The 20489-nt window shown below is 33.6% G+C and overlaps 1 protein-coding gene across 2 annotated transcripts in view; it reads left to right on the forward strand.

Moving 5' to 3' along the window:
• Positions 1-20489, forward strand: part of LUZP2 (leucine zipper protein 2) — a 705018-nt gene that overhangs the window by 285393 nt on the left and 399136 nt on the right. The window contains exons 2-4 of one of the 2 annotated variants that reach the window (XM_051965657.1): positions 7989-8102; positions 11554-11624; positions 17516-17597. In XM_051965657.1, the coding sequence (XP_051821617.1) occupies positions 17523-17597 (75 nt within the window). In that variant the 5' untranslated portion in view covers positions 7989-8102; positions 11554-11624; positions 17516-17522. Of the gene's footprint in view, positions 1-7984; positions 8103-11553; positions 11625-17515; positions 17598-20489 lie in introns of both variants that reach the window. The other variant, XM_051965656.1, reaches the window with a different exon arrangement.

The following is a 20489-nucleotide window of genomic DNA, read 5'->3' on the forward strand; positions in this document are numbered from 1 at the left end:
GTGCCACGTATACTTTCTTTTTTTTTTTTTTTTTTTTAGGGGAAGATAATTGTGGCACATTTATCATTATGTAACCAGACTAGTCAATCAATAAATCAATAGAGAAACATTTATTAAGTACTTACTGTGTGTCAGACATTGTGCCTAGCACTAGGGATATAAAAGCAGCAGAAGATGGTCCTTACCTTCAGTGAACTTGTAATTTAATGCTAATCTAGCATTAGTAATCCTATGCTTTTCATCGATACTAGGAATTCTTAGATAAAGAAACTCCATTGAATCATTGTAGGTTTTACCATTTAAAGTAGCATTGTAAATTAATGCTTTTTCTGCAATGGTAGTCTTAGGTATTGCCTAGAATACTGAGAGATTTTATGACTTGGATGAGATCATATAGTCAGTATGTCTAAATGGAGGAATTTGAACCCATGTTTTAGTGAATGTAAGGCCAGTAATACATATACTATACCATACTTCCTCTCTTCCATGCTCCAAAGTCAGGTTTACATATTTAGAGAAGCAATGTTCTTGTCCTATTCTTCCTGGGAGAAGAGAATATCTTTTCTGTTTGATGTTATTTATTACTTCTTCATCCTTCTCTGTCTCTCTAGAGGTAACAACTCCTGGAAAAATTCATTCTTTTCCTGTAAAATATTTTCTCAGTTCTCTGCTTGCCTGCCTGAAGGCACTTTACCTGGACAAGATTGCTGTCTAGTTTTGTCCTTTGTGATGCAATTGACTCATCTCATTGCCATTCTGTACTAACACAGAGTGAGTATTTTATCTCTATGTACAGAGTAGCATCTTACTCCAATGCGGCAATTTTCATCTTCCAGAGAAAATCTCTTCTCCCCCATACTCGAGCACTGGTACACAGAATGGAAATGGCACCATTCCCATTTGGTATCCTTGTGTTAAGGACCTCTTCCCAAACTAGATATCATGAAACTATGTGGCATGGTGTCTAGAGTACTAGAATGTAGACTCAGGAACACTTGAGGTCAAAACTTGTCTCAGACACCCCCTAGTTGTACAACATTGGGTACATCATATAACCTATCCCAGATACAGTTTTCTTTTATATAAAAGCTGAAAAAAATATTTAACTCAAAGAACTGTTGTGAGAATAAATTGTGATGTTTGATGGAAATGTAGAAATATTAACAATCATCATCTTCATCCCCATTGTCTTTTTCAATGACATCATCTGCATTATTGTCATTGTTATTATTGTATTAGTTATTGTACTGTATCATCCTTGTCATTTGTTATTGTATCGTTACGGTTATCATTGTTATGATTAGCTCTCTGAAAGTGTAACAAATATGTATGTTTCTGTATGTTTAACTTTCAGCTATTCACCAAATTTATAACTAAAGAGGAACCATGCCCAATAATAGTATGATCATGTCTTTGGTGTTTACAGTGCCATTCCAGAAGATTACAAATGTTGGCAAGTCTTAGATTTGGACAAAAGAGAACTAGATTGTTTAGAATCTGTCATCTTTTAAGGTTTCCACTGCTTTAGCTTTAAAATTAAAATTTCACTTGCTATGTACCATGCTTGAATTTTTTTCCCCTCTTTTCTTCCTGGCTTCCCGTTTGATATTAGTTCTTTCTCTTTCTTGATCATATCCAATTTATCTTGCATATATTCTATTATTACAAGGAAATCTGCATCCTTTCTTTTTTTTAGACTGAACTTCTTGAGAGAAGAGAATGTATTTTACCTTTCTTTGTATTCCAGGCACTTGACTTTTTTTTTTTTTTTGAGCACAGTAGGCACTTATTATGTTTTTGGTTGACTAAATCCTACTAACCAGTCTTTATAATCTATATTAAGTTTTCAAAAGGTTTTGTATATAATTGCCTTTAAGCTTTTCAAATCTGTAAAAAAAAAAAAAAAAGATGGCATAGTTTATAGACATTTACAGATGTGGAAACTGAGATTAATAAAAGATAGATAACTTTCCCACACCTATACAGATAGTAAATGTAAGTTTGATTTGAAACCCTAGTCATTTCTGAATTCAATACTCTTTCTACTTTCCTTATCTGTTACAGGGATAATGGGAAAAACGTATTTCTCTTGGGATGTATGGAGCTGAAAGCTCAGTATATTTCTTGGGATAGGTATATCTGTCCAGTTGTATTTTACATGAAGAGAGCTAGCAAGTGTCAAACTGTACCACTCACATGTGGAAAATGATAGGTAGGCTCTTTGCAGAAATGAATTTAATGTTAGAGATGCCCTGAGTTTCATTTAGGGTGGCTAAACATTGCAGATACTTTTAGTTTAATAGTTCTCTGTGTTTACAGTTGAAATATCCTACTTCCATCCAATATGTAAAAAGTTATCATTGCCCAATTTCTTTGCCTATGAATAAATGAGAGCAATTTGACACTTGGGAAGAACCTGGGCAAGCTGAAGGAGATCTATTTATTCTTTTGCTTCTTTGACTATTTTTTAAAGATGGATATTTTTCTTCTAAAAATTCAAGGCAATATTTACCCAACTTATTGAGCCTATTTATTGAATACAATTCTGCTAGACAATTCTACCCAACATCCTATTCGAGATTGCAAGCAACACAACAAATATAAATATCTATTTACCTTGACCTAATATACCTAAGTGTCAACGTCCATTGACCTCTGTCAAGGATTCATGTAATCTTGTGGTAGAGGAAAAATAATAGAAGTTTCAAGTAATACCCTGGATATAACTTTTGCTCAGCCACCACCAAAGGGCTTTGTCGTCATCTGGCTTCAGCCATGAGGCTATTCAGAAGCATGGACTAACATATGTAATATTTTGTAGGTAATGAACATATTACTGGTAAGTTCATTCATAGGCAGAGAATAGGAAAATCCTGATTATTGGAGCCATGAACCAGTGAGATACTTTCTTTTTGCCCTTCAACAATATAAATTTCTGTTTTATATGAGATACTAAGGCTAGTTTAAATGTCAATAGGGAAACCCTGCTTTTTCCTATTTATATAAGCACCCCAGAATTAACTTCTCTATCATTCGTGCTGCTTGATCATGCTGATTTTTAAGCTGCCCTGCCTTCAGAATGCGCTAACACAACATTGAAATTTCTCTGAGGGGATCAGCCCATGAATTAAAGTGGAAATGCACTCACATTATTACTGCAACAGAATTACAAATATGAAAGGTCCTGTTGAACTGTCACTGTTTAAGAAACCCCATTGTTCGAGGTTTCACAATTTTGGTTTATTCTGTACAAAACAGGCCTAGAAAAGAAACTCATAATTCTTTATCTACTTAGAGCAGGAGAATAAAGGGGATTGTGTCTTTTCTTTGTCTAACAGTAGTAGGGCTTAAGCTATAGCTCCTTCTTCAGGAACTCAGGCCTGCCAGGTATCTCATGGAAGCCTGGATCTACTTAGCTCCTTCTCTCCAAATCTCCTGACTCATAAATATAACTTCAGGGTTAGAAAAATTCAAAAGCTTAGAGAGAAAGTCTATATATTAGGGAAAATGAAGTCAGAGATTTTCCCAGTAGATGTTATTGTAAAGAACCTGATGATGATTTTTTGTTTAAGAAGTGAAATTAAAGGTGTCATTCAGGAAATGTACAAAAGGAAATAAACCAGTTGACTCACAAAAATAAGTTCTAAGAGATACTTAGATAGACAGTCTACATTCTTTTTTGGCATTCATAGAATATTAAAAGGAATACCTGGAGGGAACAGGGTAGCTCCTCTTTTTGATTTTATGGGAGGATGGGACAATCATCAAACAGGAAAAAAAAAAGGAGATGGAGAAGAAGGAAGATGAAGGAAGATAAAGAAGGAAGAAGATGATGATGATGACAAAGATAATGCTGCTAACATTTACATCACTTTTCCTATATGTTAGGCTCTGTGTTAAGCATTTTGCAATTATTATCTCATTTGATCCTCATAATAATTTAGGAGTTAGGTGCTATTTTTAATTCCTGTTTTACAGACGAGAAAATTAAGGGAAATATAAATACATCCTCACTGTTACTATGCTGTTTCTTTTGAAGAGTGATTTCTTAACTACCCTTGAGATTTAGACAATTATGTACTTCTGGGAATGGCTACATCTTTAATCCTGCTTTGCATCTATTGCACTTGTTTAATGAAAAAAGCAAATATTTTTGAGATTTGTAAAGCGCATACTCTGGAGTCTTGATTTTTATGGGGTTTAAATCCAGAATCATCTCATATGCTCTTGTGACACATTTTGATAAAACCAGCAACCACAGAAATGAAATGAAAACAATAAACAATTTCCCCAGGATAAGCAACATTGATTTTCAGCAGCCAGAGTTAAAACTTTTACTGTTCCAATTGAGAACCAACATACATTGCTTTTAATGGCAAGAAGGCTCAGTGCACTGAACAATATGATCCCCACCCATTTACAGGTCATATTACACACCTGTTCATCCGGATTTAAAGAATCTTTTCTTCTCATTGGAAAGATAAGATGTGTTAACACTCACTTAGATGAAGAAAGATACAAAACCTTCCATAACTGAATTCTAAATTGCATTGCAGACTCTGCAGGTTGTGAAAGGGAGGTTTGTTTTGGTTTATTTGATTTTTGTTTTGGTCCCATCAGTGCTTTCATTCATTTAAAGAGTGAAATCACTCCATTAGATTATAAATGGATAGTGGACAGTCAATCGTTTGCTTCTTTTTATATCCCTAATGCTTATTACTATATCTGGAACATAGTAGAGGTGCAGTAAATGTTGATTGATATTTATTGATTGATTTACAGAACTCCCAGTAAATATGTCCCCTTTACCAACAAAGAACTATACCTACTACAATATTTATAGTCTAAGTAAATTAATTAGAGAATGTAAGCTCCTTGAAGACAGAAATGACTTCATTTTTATCTCTGTAGCTTCAGTGCTTTCACAAAATGGCTAATTTGTCAGATACTTAATAAACCCTCCTTGATCCATTGTTGGTTGTTTGTTGTTCTTTGTTCTTGAAGAAAATCAAAATGATATCACCACATTGGAGTCAAGTGCAATGGTGTCTGACTGTGGCTGATCTGACCAATATGAGCTCAGAAGACTCTACAGCAAGTCAGGCAAAACTGTTCCACATGAACCTTTAGAGTTGAGAATCATTGTAAAGTTAAAGAAATCCTGCAGTTCTTTTCCTTTCATATATATTTATCTATAACTATATGTACTCCAATCTTCTAAGTTACCTATATCTATAACTACATATACATATATTTATATCTACTTATCTATCCATTCATTCATACATCCATTCGTTGTTGTTGTTGTCGTCGTCGTCATCATCATCATCATCATCATCATCATCTCTCTCTCTCTCTCTCTCTTTCTTTCTCTTCTCTTCTTCTCTTCTCTTCTCTTCTCTTCTCTTCTCTTCTCTTCTCTTCTCTTCTCTTCTCTTCTCTTCTCTTCTCTTCTCTTTCTTCTTTCCCTACCTCCCTTCCTCTCTCTCTCTTGCTCTCTCTCCACCTCATTTCTTATCTAGCCTTAATCATTGATTGAGTGTTGCTTCAGTCAAACTGAGACCTGTTAAAGATCTTAAGTTAAAAAGAGCAAGATTTCCCTCTACAACCAGAGCTATCTCCAATTCTCCTGATCTCTATCTAGCAATTGGGTGCAGCCTTCTCTCACTTAAATCCAGTTCACTTACATCTCATGGCACCACCTCCCTGATGTCATGGTTCTCTTTTTAAAACAAAGGGCAAATAAGATTTGCTCAATGGGGTAAAATTAAGTGAAAAGGTAGGATTTGAACCAGCCTGCCCACTCTATCGTTAATTCTCATATGTACATTAAACGTGTGTGTGTGTATGTGTATGTGTGTGTGTGTGTGCAAAATATATATTTAAGATATGGGGACACAAGAAGATGGGGCAAGAAGACATTCATAAAAGTGGAATAAGTTCAATAACAAAGAAAAAAGAGAGAAAAAGAAAACTCACAGTTTTGAACCTTTCCCTTGCTTACCTGGTTCAGCCAGTAAGGATAAGAAGAAACCTGGGGAGATTAATAACAGTCTGATTGCCAGCTAAGGCACTGTTCGGCAGGGTAAATTACAAGGTCAGATAGAAGTGTTATTTTCCTTTGTAGGAAACTATTCTCATTTACCACAAAGAAAGAGAAAGAATGAGGGCAGAAGGTTTTAGCATCCTTCTGCATAAAAAAATTGAGGAAGGAAAGAATCATCAAAGAAACTCATTCTGGACAGAAACCATTTGCTAATAATGCTAAAGATGTTGCATGTGGCAAACACAGCTTCTTTACTTTTCTTTGGTCTGGCTCAAAGGCCATTCAAACTTTGTAATTACTCATACTATTCAGATTTATGAAAGTATGACTTTTTTTCTTCCCAGGGAAAGGATTCAATAGGCAAATAATAGGCTCTGTCTGTGAAATAGAGGAACAGAACAATGTATTTGAATGGACAGAGGATCCAAAAGATCACAGCCTGTCAGAAAGAAAAAGATGCAGAAAATGAAGCAAAATATATACTTATCATAGAACATATAATAGAAATTTATTTAGAAAAACGGTTAGGAATTTGCTCTTTGATTTACTTTGTATGGAGAATTTCAAGGTGAAGAAATATTCTCTTACCCAAGAAGGACCATATCTTCTCTGAAACATAGTCTCAATTTCCTAGAATACAGGTGTCAGATATGTTGCTCCAGGAAGTTGGAGCACAACATTCATTCCAGAGTGATGCTCAAACCAGAGTAAAAGTTTAGGAAATATTTAACAAATTAATAAATATACAATTATGTAGCTGTTTTTGAAATACTGACTCTATGTGATCCCATTTTGAGTTTTCTTGATAAAGATACTGGAATAGTTTACTTTTTCCTTTCCAACTCACTTTAGGTAACAAGCTTAAGGCACTTGTCAAGGGTAATACAGCTATTAAGTGTCTAAACCTGTATTTGAACTCAAAAACATAAAATTCCTGACTTCAGCCCAGAATAATATATACTGTGTCACCTATCTGCTCACAAATTCAATAGACCACAGGTGATAATATCATGTGGTTTTCTAAGTCAATATGAGACCCACAAGGATCCTTGTGTGTGGTTTAATTTTTTTCCTATTTGAATTTGATACCACTGGCTCAAAAGCACTGAGAAATTACAGTCTTCCAGGTTCAAAGCCAACTTCCTATCCATTATGTTATGTTGCCTCTCTGAAAAAAAGAAATGTATGAATGAACAAAGTCATTAACAAAAATGAATGGATCAATAAAAGTCTTACTTATGAACTAGTTTCTTATTTCATTTCCCAGGATGGAGGAAGAGGGAGAGGAGATGTAGAAAGATTATTAACTATGAATCAAGCACTAGTTATTTTATAATTGGGGGAAACTCCTCTAGTAAGACATATTGAAAGCAACAATCACGGATAGTTATAGTGATAGATATCACTGATAATCTTAGAGTGTTCCCTAAGGTTCAGTGACTTTAACTGATGTGATAAAGATCTCAAAGCTTTTCATTGTCATTTAAATATAGTACTTAAATTTAATTCTTCCCATTGCCAACTCCAGAGCTCTGTCCACCACACCTCACTGGATCTGTGAGTTGAATACTGGCTTTACCTTCAGAAGAACTGTATGTGAAATCCCACTTTTCCACTTTCAATTTGTATGATATTGAATAGAACCAACCTCAGTTTCCTCAGCTGAAAATATAGGGGTCAAAATAGGGGATCTCTAAGTTTCCTCACCTTCTCAGAAAATTCTGGATTTTGTTTTACTTTCTTTTTAATGAGGATTTTAGGTTGTTTTCTAGGTTTGTGTGTATATACTGACACAATAATCATCTATTACAGCTGAATTTAGATGCTTCATTGAAATGATGGAAAATTTGTCAGAACTAAGCCTCTAATTCCAAATCAGCACAATGCAACCAAGGCAATATTAGGAGAGGATTTCATGCCTGTTCTTTCTGTGTTAAGACAGGGCTATGAAGAGCTGGAAAGACAACTGAAAGAAGTGTTCAAGGAAAGAAGCAATATTCTCCGACAGCTGTCAAAGACTTCCAGGGAACTTGATGGAATTAAAGTTAATCTTCAGGTAAGATTAATATTCATACCCTCAGTGGCAGCAGACAATTCACTAAATTAGATGCTATTTATTCTGATAATAGCATAGATATTTTTATTTGTTATTTGGTTTTTATATTCCCAGTTGCTTTCATAGAGTATATTTTTACACATAGTAGGTCACTTAAAAAATTATTGTGGAATCAAATTTATTTAAATTTTAGCTAGCATTAAAAAAAAAAACCCTGTTCTTGAATATAACAAAAGGTTATTTATTAAAGTGTGAGATTTGCAAGGAAATATCATTTGAATAGTCAGTCTGGGAATTTGTACTTAGCAAATGGATAGAATGAGAAAATTTTGTGATTTGCAAAACTATCAGTCCCTCACAGCTCCCAAGACAAATTTGATTCCACTGTTTTTCCTATTACAAAATAATCAAAAGCAATAATAAGCAGCAGAGAAAATGAATACAGGAATTATCTAAAAAAGAACATTTTAAATTCCCACTGGCCCAGAGTCTGAAATTTTTCTGACAAACCAAAATCACTGAATCAAGAAAAAGCTGAAGGGAGGAGAATTGTTCTTATGAAACCATTATTTATAACTTGAGAGTCTTTGAACAGGAATCTGTTGAGGATTCTGATGACTCTGTTGAACATCAGGAATAAAATGCTTACTGGTCTCAGAAGGAAGTGCAGAATGCAGAGGAACCTACCATATGACCTCTCCCCTTCCTGTTCAGTCAAGAATGTAGTTTACACTTTAGAAATTTATATTTTTCAAGAAAAGTGGACAGTGATATCTTCCAGCAGGACTTTAAGGACTAATAGAGAAAATTAGACTGATATACTCACAATAACATGGTGAGTTCGTAGCAGAAACCTCAGAACTCTAGACATCCAATGCAAAATGTATTCATTTGATGATTTTCTTCTGCTAAAACACTTTATTTTATGAGAGGGGAAATATAATTCAATTTAGTGGGTATTTATTAATTGTTGCTTAATAGGTGTGTAGGCACTCTGTATTTAAAAAAAAAAGAAAAGAAAAGAAAAGAAAAACCAGTGAATGTACATTCTATTGATTTGCATAAACCAAAACCTGCTATTACTACCATAGCATAAATTAAAATATCAGATTCACTAAATAGAGACCAAAGCCTTGAGGAAATGGAATTCACCACAGGAAATTTTGATTGTTTGAAGCAAAGAGAAAGTAGATGAATTGGCAAGTAGGAACAGGTTCCTGAAGCAGAAGACTAGATTGGGGTTGATAGAATAAACACTAGAAGCAGTTAAGGGAAAAAAAATGAAGGGCTGATGGATTGGGGATATGGAAACTCTGAAATAAAAATGATCATTCATGATATTGAGTAATATAATTTACTATTTCCCCTCATAGGGAAGCTAGATGGTGTAGAGAATAGAGTGTGGGGTCTGGAGTCGAAAATTCATCTTTCTGAATTCAAATCTGGCTTTAGATACTTAGTGGTTTTATTACTTTGGAAAAATCACTTAATCCTGTTTGCCTCAGTTCCCTCATCTATAAAATGAGCTGGAGAAAAATATGCCAAATCATTCTAGTATCCTTTTCAAGAAAATTCCATATAGGGTCATGAAGAATTGAACATGACTGAAACAACTGGACAGCAACAACATATCATAGCAAAGACTTGATCTGGCCCAGACTTATCCTAAACCGAGACTATCATTATGAAAATCAATTAGTTATATTGTGTTATAATATAAAGATGAAAGGGATTAGATTACTTCTCAAGTTACTTCTTAATTTAAAGTATTAGAATCTATATCCAATATGTGCTTAGGAGCACATGGCATGCATTGAAATCTTTGCTTTCTTCAATACAAGGCTACAACATGATATGAATTTAAGAAAAAATATATAGTTATATTTTTATGTTTTTCTTTTTGTTTTTAATCTCCTTCTATCTGGAAATCATTTTAGCTATCACTTCTCCTCTTTTACTATGTGTCAATTAACAGTTTTGTCTTCCCAATTTTGAATCTATTGCTTCTCCTCCTTAGAGAGATAGAAGTTCATAGCCTTAATGATGAAGAAAGAGACATTGGAGAGACTTTAATTAAAGTGGCCACCTAGCCATCCTTTAAAAAGAATAAAGTAAATCCTACAGATATGAAGTAAATAAATGGAATATTCAAAGTCACACAGTAAGTTACAAAGCTTGAATTTGAATCCAGATCCTCACCCTCCAATTCAGTGCCCTATTTAGTGCATTGTGCCACCTTTAATCTTGTTAGAATAATTCAAAATTTAGAGTCAATGGGCTTAAAATGAAGATCTCTGGAGGTCTCCTGCAAGTTTATGTTCAGTACATGTGTTGTGTCCTATCTGTGGTGACATCTCATAAGTATTTTTACTTTTTTCTTGGATTTTGCTTGTATATTAGATGGATGATTTGGCCAATTTTACTTCTCTCTGGAAACAGATGGAATATAAATCTTAAATTAAAAGAGGTTTGACAAAGTAGTTGAGTTTCTTGGAAAAGTGACTCTCCTGGAACCCCAAATAATTGGTGAAATCCTGCACTTGTCTTTGAAGTATTCAAATAATTTTCCCCTGCATTATACAGTCTCCTTTATAGAGTATGGATCCTTAGGGTTTTATATTCCATGATTCATTGAGATGAATAATGATCTAAGGGGGCCAATATTATCATGTTCTTGGCTGCTTTGATTTCAGGATGCTAGTTTTCTGGGACACTATTTGTATTCTTCCCTTCCTTCCCCTCTCTTTTGTAAAGCAAACCAGGTATATATGTTGAGAGCTGTGGACAAAGCAACAGCCTAGAAAAAGAAGAAAGAGATGGCAGTTTGTGTTCTTTTATTTTGAGATAACTGAAGTTTTCGGCAGCACTAGTTCTATCATTCTGATCCATTTGGGTGCTCCAGTTTGGAAATCCTTTCTCTTTACTTTATTGTTCTTGTTAGTCAGTCATTTTTTCCAGTCATATGCAACTCTTCAATTGGGGTTTTGTTTGCAAAGATACTGGGGTGATTTTCTATTACCTTTTCAGCATATTTTACAAATGATTAAACTGAGGCAAATAGTATTACATGACTTGTCTAGGATCATACAGTAAGTTTTTGAGGTTACATTTGAATTTATGAAGATGAATCTTCATTTCTACTAGAATTACATCACATCTAGCTACCCTTAACTCACCTACATGCTAACTTCTTTAATAGACTCTTAAAACCATTTAAGACCAGCATGACTTTATTAGAATCCTTTATTGAAATTTTTGAATTTAATGAGTGTTCCTATAGACCATTTAATTTTGGGGGAAATGGGCTAAATTCTTTTTGTCCAAATTGACTAGCTAAATCATTACTATTTGTAGCAAAATTTGGTATTCTATGGAAGGAGGGATCAATCATCATTTTGTAATCTTACTGATAAGATCTTCCCCCACTCTTTTCTTTGCTTTTCCTTACCAGTCTTTGAAAAATGATGAAGCATCAGCTAAGAGTGATGTTCAGAAGCTTCTGGAATTAGGCAAAAAACAAAGGTAAGTTCCCCCTTTTGTTTTCTTTTCTTTTTTCTCTTTTGGTCATTCTCTCCTGAATAGCCCAACTCTGAAACTGTGACAATCCATTATGCTAAGGCTTGAGTTGGCAAGGTGAAAGGAGGTAATTCTGTAGAGACACTATCAACAGTGACAGTTAGGGATGGAAGAAGCTGTTTTGTTTCAGCTACACATGAAGTGTTAGCTGATAGATGCCATCCTTCATTTAGCAGCTAGAACTTGGCAAGATTAACTAAAGATAAGCATTTAGATTGTGCAGAGTCTATTAAAGTTATTGAATGTGGTTCAACCCCATCATTTAATACATTTTAAAAGCAATTCCATAGCATTTTAGTTAAAGAGACCCTGATAAATGGCTGCAATAAGAGGTGAACATGGCAATGGGTTTCTCAAAGCACACTGCACTTAATCATACCCAAATTATCCATTGTGAGGGGGACCTATTGTTATAGGTAACATCCCTAGAGCGAACATTCTGTGTTTTGTTTTCTACCATTATGTTGTTTAATACTTTAAACTTGTGAACATAAATTAGATATAAAATCTTTTCAACAGAGCTTGGAGAATAGAAGGTCATTCATTGCACGAGTCATTCAAACTAGAGACTTTTAGAATGCTTCATAGCAAATTCATGATTGAGAAGGGAAAAGGTATTAATTTGTCTCATTGTTTTAACTATGCAACATCAGCTATATCTAGGACAGAATAAAACTTTGCACCAAGGTGCTAAAATGGAGAAAGTACCCTTAGTACTTAGAGTTTTCCAGCCAAGAGAAATGAGTTTAATACCTTATTCACAAGAGCAATTCATTAAAAAGGCAAGTTGTCACTCTTTTTCTTTGTATCCTAGTTGACCTCTGTCCCTGTTCCGGCTTTGTGATGGATTGTCTTTTGTCTTTCCATGTCAGAAGCCACCCTAGATTCTACCTCATATTCTCTTCCCACACTGGCTGCTATTACTGTCCTGATATCTCTGTCTCAGGCAATGAAGCTCGATTTATACATCCCCTCAATCTGTGATATGTATTGTCCAAGATACTGGGGATAAAGAGATTTTTTAAAATGAAACACTTTCTTAAAGTGCTTACAATCTAGCTAAGGTGTGTAGATATGTGCAAGTAAATGCAATATACATATATATATGTATATATACACATACACATATATGTATATATAACATTTATATATTACACACAAATGTTACATATATGTTATATATACATATGCAAATTTATATATACAAATAGATAATTGAATATATATGTGTATATATGTATGTGTGTGTGTGTGTGTGTGTGTGTGTATATACATTTATTCTAAAAAAAAAAAAACAAGATAATTTGGACAAATGGCCCTAGAATCTGGGAGATTTGGGGAAGTTAAAGGGCAAGAGATTTCTCTTCATGTGGAGTTTTGCCTATAAATTTCTGCCATCGCTTAACATGATCTAACTACTGCTTCTTTACCTAAGGTATTAAAATTGTTAATAGAGCTCTGACCGTTTGGTCAAAATTATCCACAATGTCTCCCACAAAATTATCCACAAATTATGCCATTTGGTCACTATCAATTAGCATAATACTTTAACTGGAATTTTAAATGATCACACAAAATAAAAATTTATATCTGCATATTGATGACAAACTTGGGCTACCTCCAGAAGGAGCTAGGATTAGCCAACTCAAAATTTAAAGTCACTTTTGGAAATTACCAACATCAGTTAAACTGTCTTCCCCCTTTTTTAATACAGAACACTCTTTAGTTTACACTTGACCTTCACTAAAAAAGTGTTTAATGTCACCAGTTTTTATAAAAAAAAAAAAAAAAAAAAGCTGACTTTGATGTTAGAAGAGCTATATGTATTTAAGTCTTCCAACTGAAACATCCTCCCTAAGGTATCACTCAGCCTCTCAGTAGCCCAGGCAGCTTCCTTTGACTCTATACAGAGTAGGGGTTTGTCTGCTTAAATAGAAATGGTTTTCTGATCAAAACTAACCTATATTGCTGAAAAACAAACAAAAATTCTGGTTGATGAACCTGACAAAAATGGCGCATTAGCAAAAATCCCACTCAGAATGATCTCCTGTCTCCTTACCATCATCTCTCCCTTCCATCCACACATCCATCTATTCATTCACCCATTCACCCATCTAACCATAAATTAGACACTGCCTCTTCCTCTCCCTTTCAATATACTTTTCCATTCAGTGAGTTTCCAGATTCTTGCAGATCAAGCTAGGACTTGAATGCTGACTTCAGGAGAAGACAGTCTAATACAGCATGAAAGAACTGAGCAGTCATGTATCAGTAATTTTAAACAACCAACTCTTTTTTTAAAAATGTACAAAACATGCTAATTTTTTTTGATCTGCTTTATTGATATTTACTCATGGTAAACAATAATATAACAATTTAAGCCCCAGTTTGTAGCTTTTGATGATTTTCTGCATGTGAATATTCATACTGAAAATTTGACAACTGGCTCTTGGGAATTTATATGATTGGCTCCATCACATGCCAAATCCTGATGCTTTGAGGGCATAGGAAGGGAAAACTGTATAGAAGTGTGTTTGATATAAATTCCTTAATAGAAGAGAGGGATTCAGAAGATCAGCCCTCAACTTTACAGCTCAACCAAGGGAGGCCTTTTTGCCTCTAATAATAATGGAATCAGGTCGTGTAATCTACCTTTGCTTTTTCTCTTTTATGGATTCTATAGACAACCTGTTCTTTGGGCTTATTTCCAGGAGCTATAATGAGCAGCAGCATGGGGGTTTGGTTAGGAAACTATTAAGAGGGCATTTTGTCTACTATTTGAAGACTAACCAAAACAAAATAAAAAAGCAATAAATGTAACATGTATTAACATGAATGAGTCTGGTGGGAATTTAGTAAATTGTTTATGCTTATTTTTTCCTCCCAAGTCACTAAGTAACATCTTATCTTGTTAACTCAATTGTGAGAAAACATCATTTAAAGTACAGTTTCCCAGGGGATGAATAAATGAAAAAAATATATTTTTAAAAATCCCAAGAAATACAATATTTCCAAGGAATAAATTTGCTTCTGATGTCCCAAAGTTTCATTTAGCTCAGTAATGCTAGCATTTTCTTTATAGTCAGAAGACCTGGCTTTAAGGCTTTCTATATATGTGACTTTGAACAACTCACATAACTTCTCTCAGCCTCAGTTACCTCATCTGTAAAATGCGTGGGTTGGACTAGAAAGCTTCTGAGACACTTTTCAGCTTAGAGCTGTGTTCATGGAAAGCAGTCACAGAATTAATAAAATGATTATGGATTTACCTACTAGTTTTGTAAAAGCACTAGTAATTCAAATTTGAAAAAGGCATAGATGGAATTGAACTGATAAACAGAACTTGTTCATAAATGGTGTTTGGGGTGCTAGAAATCGACTGTTATTAAACATTTAACAGGTATACAGAAATTCAAAGCCAGAACATTTATGTTAGGTGTTCCAAGAAAAGAGTAACAGATTTTTGTCATCATCATCATTACTACATGCATTTCAATAATTTACATAATTCTTTTAATCTTTTTAAAAGAACTGACATCATCAACCTTGAGTTATAGAGAGTACAAGTATTCATTTCATTTTGAAGATGAGGAAACAGAAAAACAATGTGGTTAAATGACTCGTCCAAGGTCACACAACTTTTTAGTGGCCAAGACATTTTAGTCACTTTATAATTTATTGTTTTTTACTGTTCACTATTAGTAATCATAAGTACAGATATAACTGCCAACATGAAATGTAATAGAAATCCAATATTATTTGACCCTATAAAATTGGCAATGTATTGTTTCTACCTTGCTTTGGGAGATCAAAAGCATTTGTATAACATATACTATATGCCAGGCTGTGTTAAGCACTTTTTTTTTTTTTTTTACAAATATTATGACATTCTATCCCTACAATGTCAGTAAGTGTTAATACCTCCATTTTACAGATGAAAATGCTGAAATTTCAAAGGTGTATCTTTTTCCTGATCACATGCCAAGAGTAAGACAAAGAATTTTAATCCAGTCAACTCTTGGTTTTAATTTTAGCTTTCTTCCTACATGACACCACATTTCAACAATAATTCAGTTTTTTTTTTTTAAACCAAATCAATCCAATTTAATAAAAGTTTATTGAATGCCTTTTGAATGTACAAGGAAGAGGAAATATAAAGGTTAAAAAAACAAATCCTACCCTCAAATTTTACATTCTACAGAAGTGAGGGCAAAAAGTCAACTCTATTTTAGGTTCATTTGTGGGGTAAATGGAGTCAAGCATTTGAGGACTATGATAGTCTCATTCAGAATGGGAAGACAACATCCAAAGATCTTGATACTAATATCTACCAAGCAGGACAATTTGGGGAATTTCATTATTTTCAGTCTATTGTGGGGACCCGAGGGAATATACTTAATAATATAGCTTTCTTTTATACAGGATGCAAATTATAACCAGTGATTTATTTGTTGTAAATAGGATGATGCATTGGTGAGATGGGAAGAGTAACTGCCTCCAGTGTCCTCAGAGTGAGGTGAAGGAAATCTAGACTGAAGGGAACCATTAAACACCTACTCACACATTTAATGTTTTTTTTTTTTTTTTTAAACAATTACTTAGTCCCTATGAGTATCTCTTCCATTTGAAAATCAGTTGTTATTTCTGTTAACTTCTTTTGTCTACTAGAATACCAGAATGATGTGTGAAATTGGCATTGAGAGAAATTTCTGATTTCTCATCTTCTACTGATAAGGTTTGTTATTTTGGCAAAATCCCTCTCTGAGCCTCATTTTTCTCATCTATAAAGTGAGGCAATTAGAAAAGATCTCCTAGATCTCTTTCAGTAGAAACTTCTCTGTCTTAGGTTTTTGTTGTTGTTATTGTTGTTTTGTTTTTAGTTTTTTTTTTTTTTTGGTGGATAGTAGAAGTGTGTATTAGAGGGAAGTCTAGAAAAAATTACTTCCACTGGACAGGAAAATAATTTTTAAAAATATGTACAGGGATAATCAGATCTTGTTCTTATAAACATGGCTTAGGTGATTAAAAAGAAAACCAAAAATAATTGAAGGATCTAGAAAAATGTATGATTAGAAATCATTTATTTTAAGATACCATATAACAAATGCGTAAATTCAAGAAGGAGCATTGGCATTTTTGAGAATGTTTTCATTTTCACAAGCTGAAGAATAGTTCTTGTTAAGTCTCCAGTGCATACTTGATGGTGAATATCTCTCTCTCTCTCTCTGTGTGTGTGTGTGTGTGTGTGTGTGTGTGTGTGTGTGTGTGTGTTCCTTTTTGTTTCAAAACAATGAGGCTATCTTTTAGTCCTAAGCACACCCTTCTACTGAAATACACTGTATTAAAGCTCAGACCTCTGAAGCATTATAGCTTGCATGATATTAAGCAAGGATAAATCACTTAGGAGATACTGACAGAAGTTGGAAATACGCACACTCAGAAAATGTGGAGTAACTTTCTATAACTTGCATATTCCTACCCTACCATATTTTTAGTGGAATTAGCTGGCTGGTTCGTATTATTATATTAATTTGATTTGCTACCCATTATGCAGCTCACAGATGTTTTACACAGTGGGATTCTTTGGTAGACATAATGGCAAGGCAATTTCTTTTAAATACAATTTACTTTTTGCATTTGCATCCAGAGACAAAGACCTTTTTTAAAGGGACCCTTAGATGAATGCTGAATGCTTCAGGTTGGCCCTACATGATTTAAGTTGTCTATTTTCAAAACCCAAGTAAACAACAAACAAAAAAACCTCTTTCCTCATGGGCAGAAGGGACTGAAGAAATTGTATTATGTCTTTTTTTTTTTTTTTCCTTGTACTAAACTAGGGAAGAAATGAAGTCTCTCCAGGAGGCCTTTCAAAAGCAACTTAATGAGGCAGCTGAGAAAGCAGAAAAGCAGCAGGCTACAGTGAGTGTGTTTTTTGTTTTTCTCCCTTGTCTTGAGGGCTGGGAAATAGTAATTTATTACAAAGTTGCTATGGAATATCTGTGAACAGTCTACCACAAAGTTATTCCAGTATATCTTACCAGAAATAACCATGATTAGGCTCTATTAATTATGTTATAAATGTTGTGGCAATAACTAATCATCTACCATTACTACTACTACTACTACTATTACTATTACTAGTACTAGTACTACTACTACTACTACTACTATTAGTATTATTACTACTACTACGATTGATACTAGTATTATTACTACTACTACCACCATTATTGCTACTAGTATTACTACCACTGTTACTACTAGTAGTAGTAGTACTATCACTATTACTACTGCTACTACTACTACTATTTACTACTACTAAAAGTACTGTTATTATTACTACTACTACTCCTATTACTACTACTAAAAGTACTGTTATTATTACTACTGCTACTCCTATTACTACTTCTAAAAGTACTGTTATTATTACTACTACTAGTACTACTATTACTCTACTACTACTGCTACCATAACTACTATCACTATTAACCCTTCCACCACTGCCATTATCTTTATCACTGTCCCTTCTATCACTCTTAGCATCAGAATCACCACCACCAATATTACTATTTCTATTATCACTTATTACTACTGCCATGCCATCACTTAAACTGAGACCCATGACTTATTTCTCTTTGCATACAGAGATGGATATGGTAGGGTTTTCATATTCTACATTCTTTCATAACTACCTCAGCTATTAATGCTCATTTACTCATCTTTAATTTAATTAATTTAATGTAATCATATATTTATATGGTACATCTTTTCTTTATTTTCAACTAAAACAAATTCTTTTATTGATTATGACCAAAAACAAGGATCTGTATTTGCATACAGAATCCATCACCCTCTGTCAGGAGATATGTAGCACATTTCAATGGCTGTCTTCTGGAATCATGGTTGATCATTGCACTGATCAGAGTTTTTAAGTCTTTCAAAGTTGTTTGTCTTTATATTGTTGCTAAAGTATGAATCATTCTCCTGGTTTTGCTCACATCATTTTGCGTCTGTTCCTACAAATCTTCCTAAATTTCTCTGAAATCAGTCCCTTTATGATTTCTTGTAATATCTTTTCTTTAGAAAGTTAACTCCTTGAAGGGATTGTTTCTTATTTTGTCCTTTTGTTTCTAGAAACTACCAAAGTGTTTTGCATAGATAATAAATAATTGCTTAGATTAGGTTGGGTTGGACTTAAAAGGCATGAAAATTTATTTCAGTTAAAATGTTCACTTTTTAACTCAACCTTGGAAATTCATATATTAATTGCATCATAGATGGTGTTTTTCTTTCTTTCTTTCTTTCTTTTTTTTTTTTTTTTTACAATTTAATATATATATATTTTTTAATCATAGTAATTTTCCTCTATGCTCCCTCACCTCCACTGAACCTTACATTATTACAAGGAATATTATCTAGGTAAAACAAGTAAATGAAATCTTTTTTCTGAAAATACATGTGATTTGTTAGCTTAATTCTTCACCTGTGTGCTAAGGAAAAGTGTTTTATTAACTATTTTCTTGGACAAGGTCATTACTGATCAGCTGAGTTCCGCTGCTTTGTAGCATTTAATTTGCAGGATTTTAAATGTTATAAATATTGTCCTCATGCTTTTGTTTTATTTTTTTCTGCATCAATTGACATAAAACTTTATGTAGTTTTCTCATTTCCTCATAATTTTCATATCTTAAGGATCATTAATAATCTATTACATTCATATGCTATAATTTGTTCAAACATTCTTCAATTGATAGAGCTTCATTTTCATTTATTTAATTGCTTTGAAGTTGTTATTGTCCTAAGAGTATGATTGTCCTTCTGGGGAGAAACCTGAGATCTGTATTATGAACTTAGTATATAATGTGTCATTTCTAATTAGTTGCATCATTAAAAAAAGAAGAAGAAGAAGAAGAAGAAAAACACTTGGCAATGCATCTAAAATATAAATTCTTACAGTTTCTGGTTCACTAAACTGTTAAATGGCATACTTCTGGCTACCCAGTGGTAAGACTTAAGCCTCCATCTTTATGTCTCCATGACTATATTGGTTCTTAGCTATGATTTCATGTGCTAAAATCAGCAAGAGATATGACAAGGGCTTATCAGAAGAACTGAACATCTCATGTATATCTCCCTTATGGGTAAGGGATTAGTATGAGAACATCTGAATAACCAATAATATTTCACTTTATTTCTCCACCTTCCAATGAATGGAGGTCATCAAAGTTAAATTAATAGATGAAAATATTTTTTGCTCTTTTTGGTTAGAAAGGACATTGGTTTTTTTGCCTTTCTCACTCAGGATATAAGTTCTTGGAATCTCTGGAAAAACACCATTACTTTCCAAGCAATTACAATGGATGGTTTTGAGATCTATAGCTAAAAGTGGATCTTTAATCACTTCTATGTATCCTCATTTAAACATGCTCTCCAGAGAGCTCTAAAAGCTTCACAGAATTTTATAAAGTTTGACATCAAGAAAAATACTCCCAAAATGCATTTTCTGGGCATATAAAGAATTCCATTAACTTTGAGTCTTCTGAAAAATGAATCCTAAAATCATGTAAAAGGGACTGGAGAGGAGCATGATCATTATGAGCACATTCTCTCTACTTTACATTGTATGTGTGTGTGTGTGTGTGTGTGCATGTGTATCTCGCCATTTAAATCCTGGAAACCACAATCATCACCTTGAATGTGAGAAAGAGTTTGCTAGATACTATTGACTTTTTCATTTCTAGTAATTGTTCTGAAATGTTGATTTTAATGTTTAGAGTTCTGCTTTGGTTTCTTACAACAAATTTGCCCTCT

The sequence above is a fragment of the Antechinus flavipes genome, chromosome 6 (genome assembly GCF_016432865.1).
Source record: "Antechinus flavipes isolate AdamAnt ecotype Samford, QLD, Australia chromosome 6, AdamAnt_v2, whole genome shotgun sequence".
Classification (NCBI taxonomy): domain Eukaryota; kingdom Metazoa; phylum Chordata; class Mammalia; order Dasyuromorphia; family Dasyuridae; genus Antechinus; species Antechinus flavipes.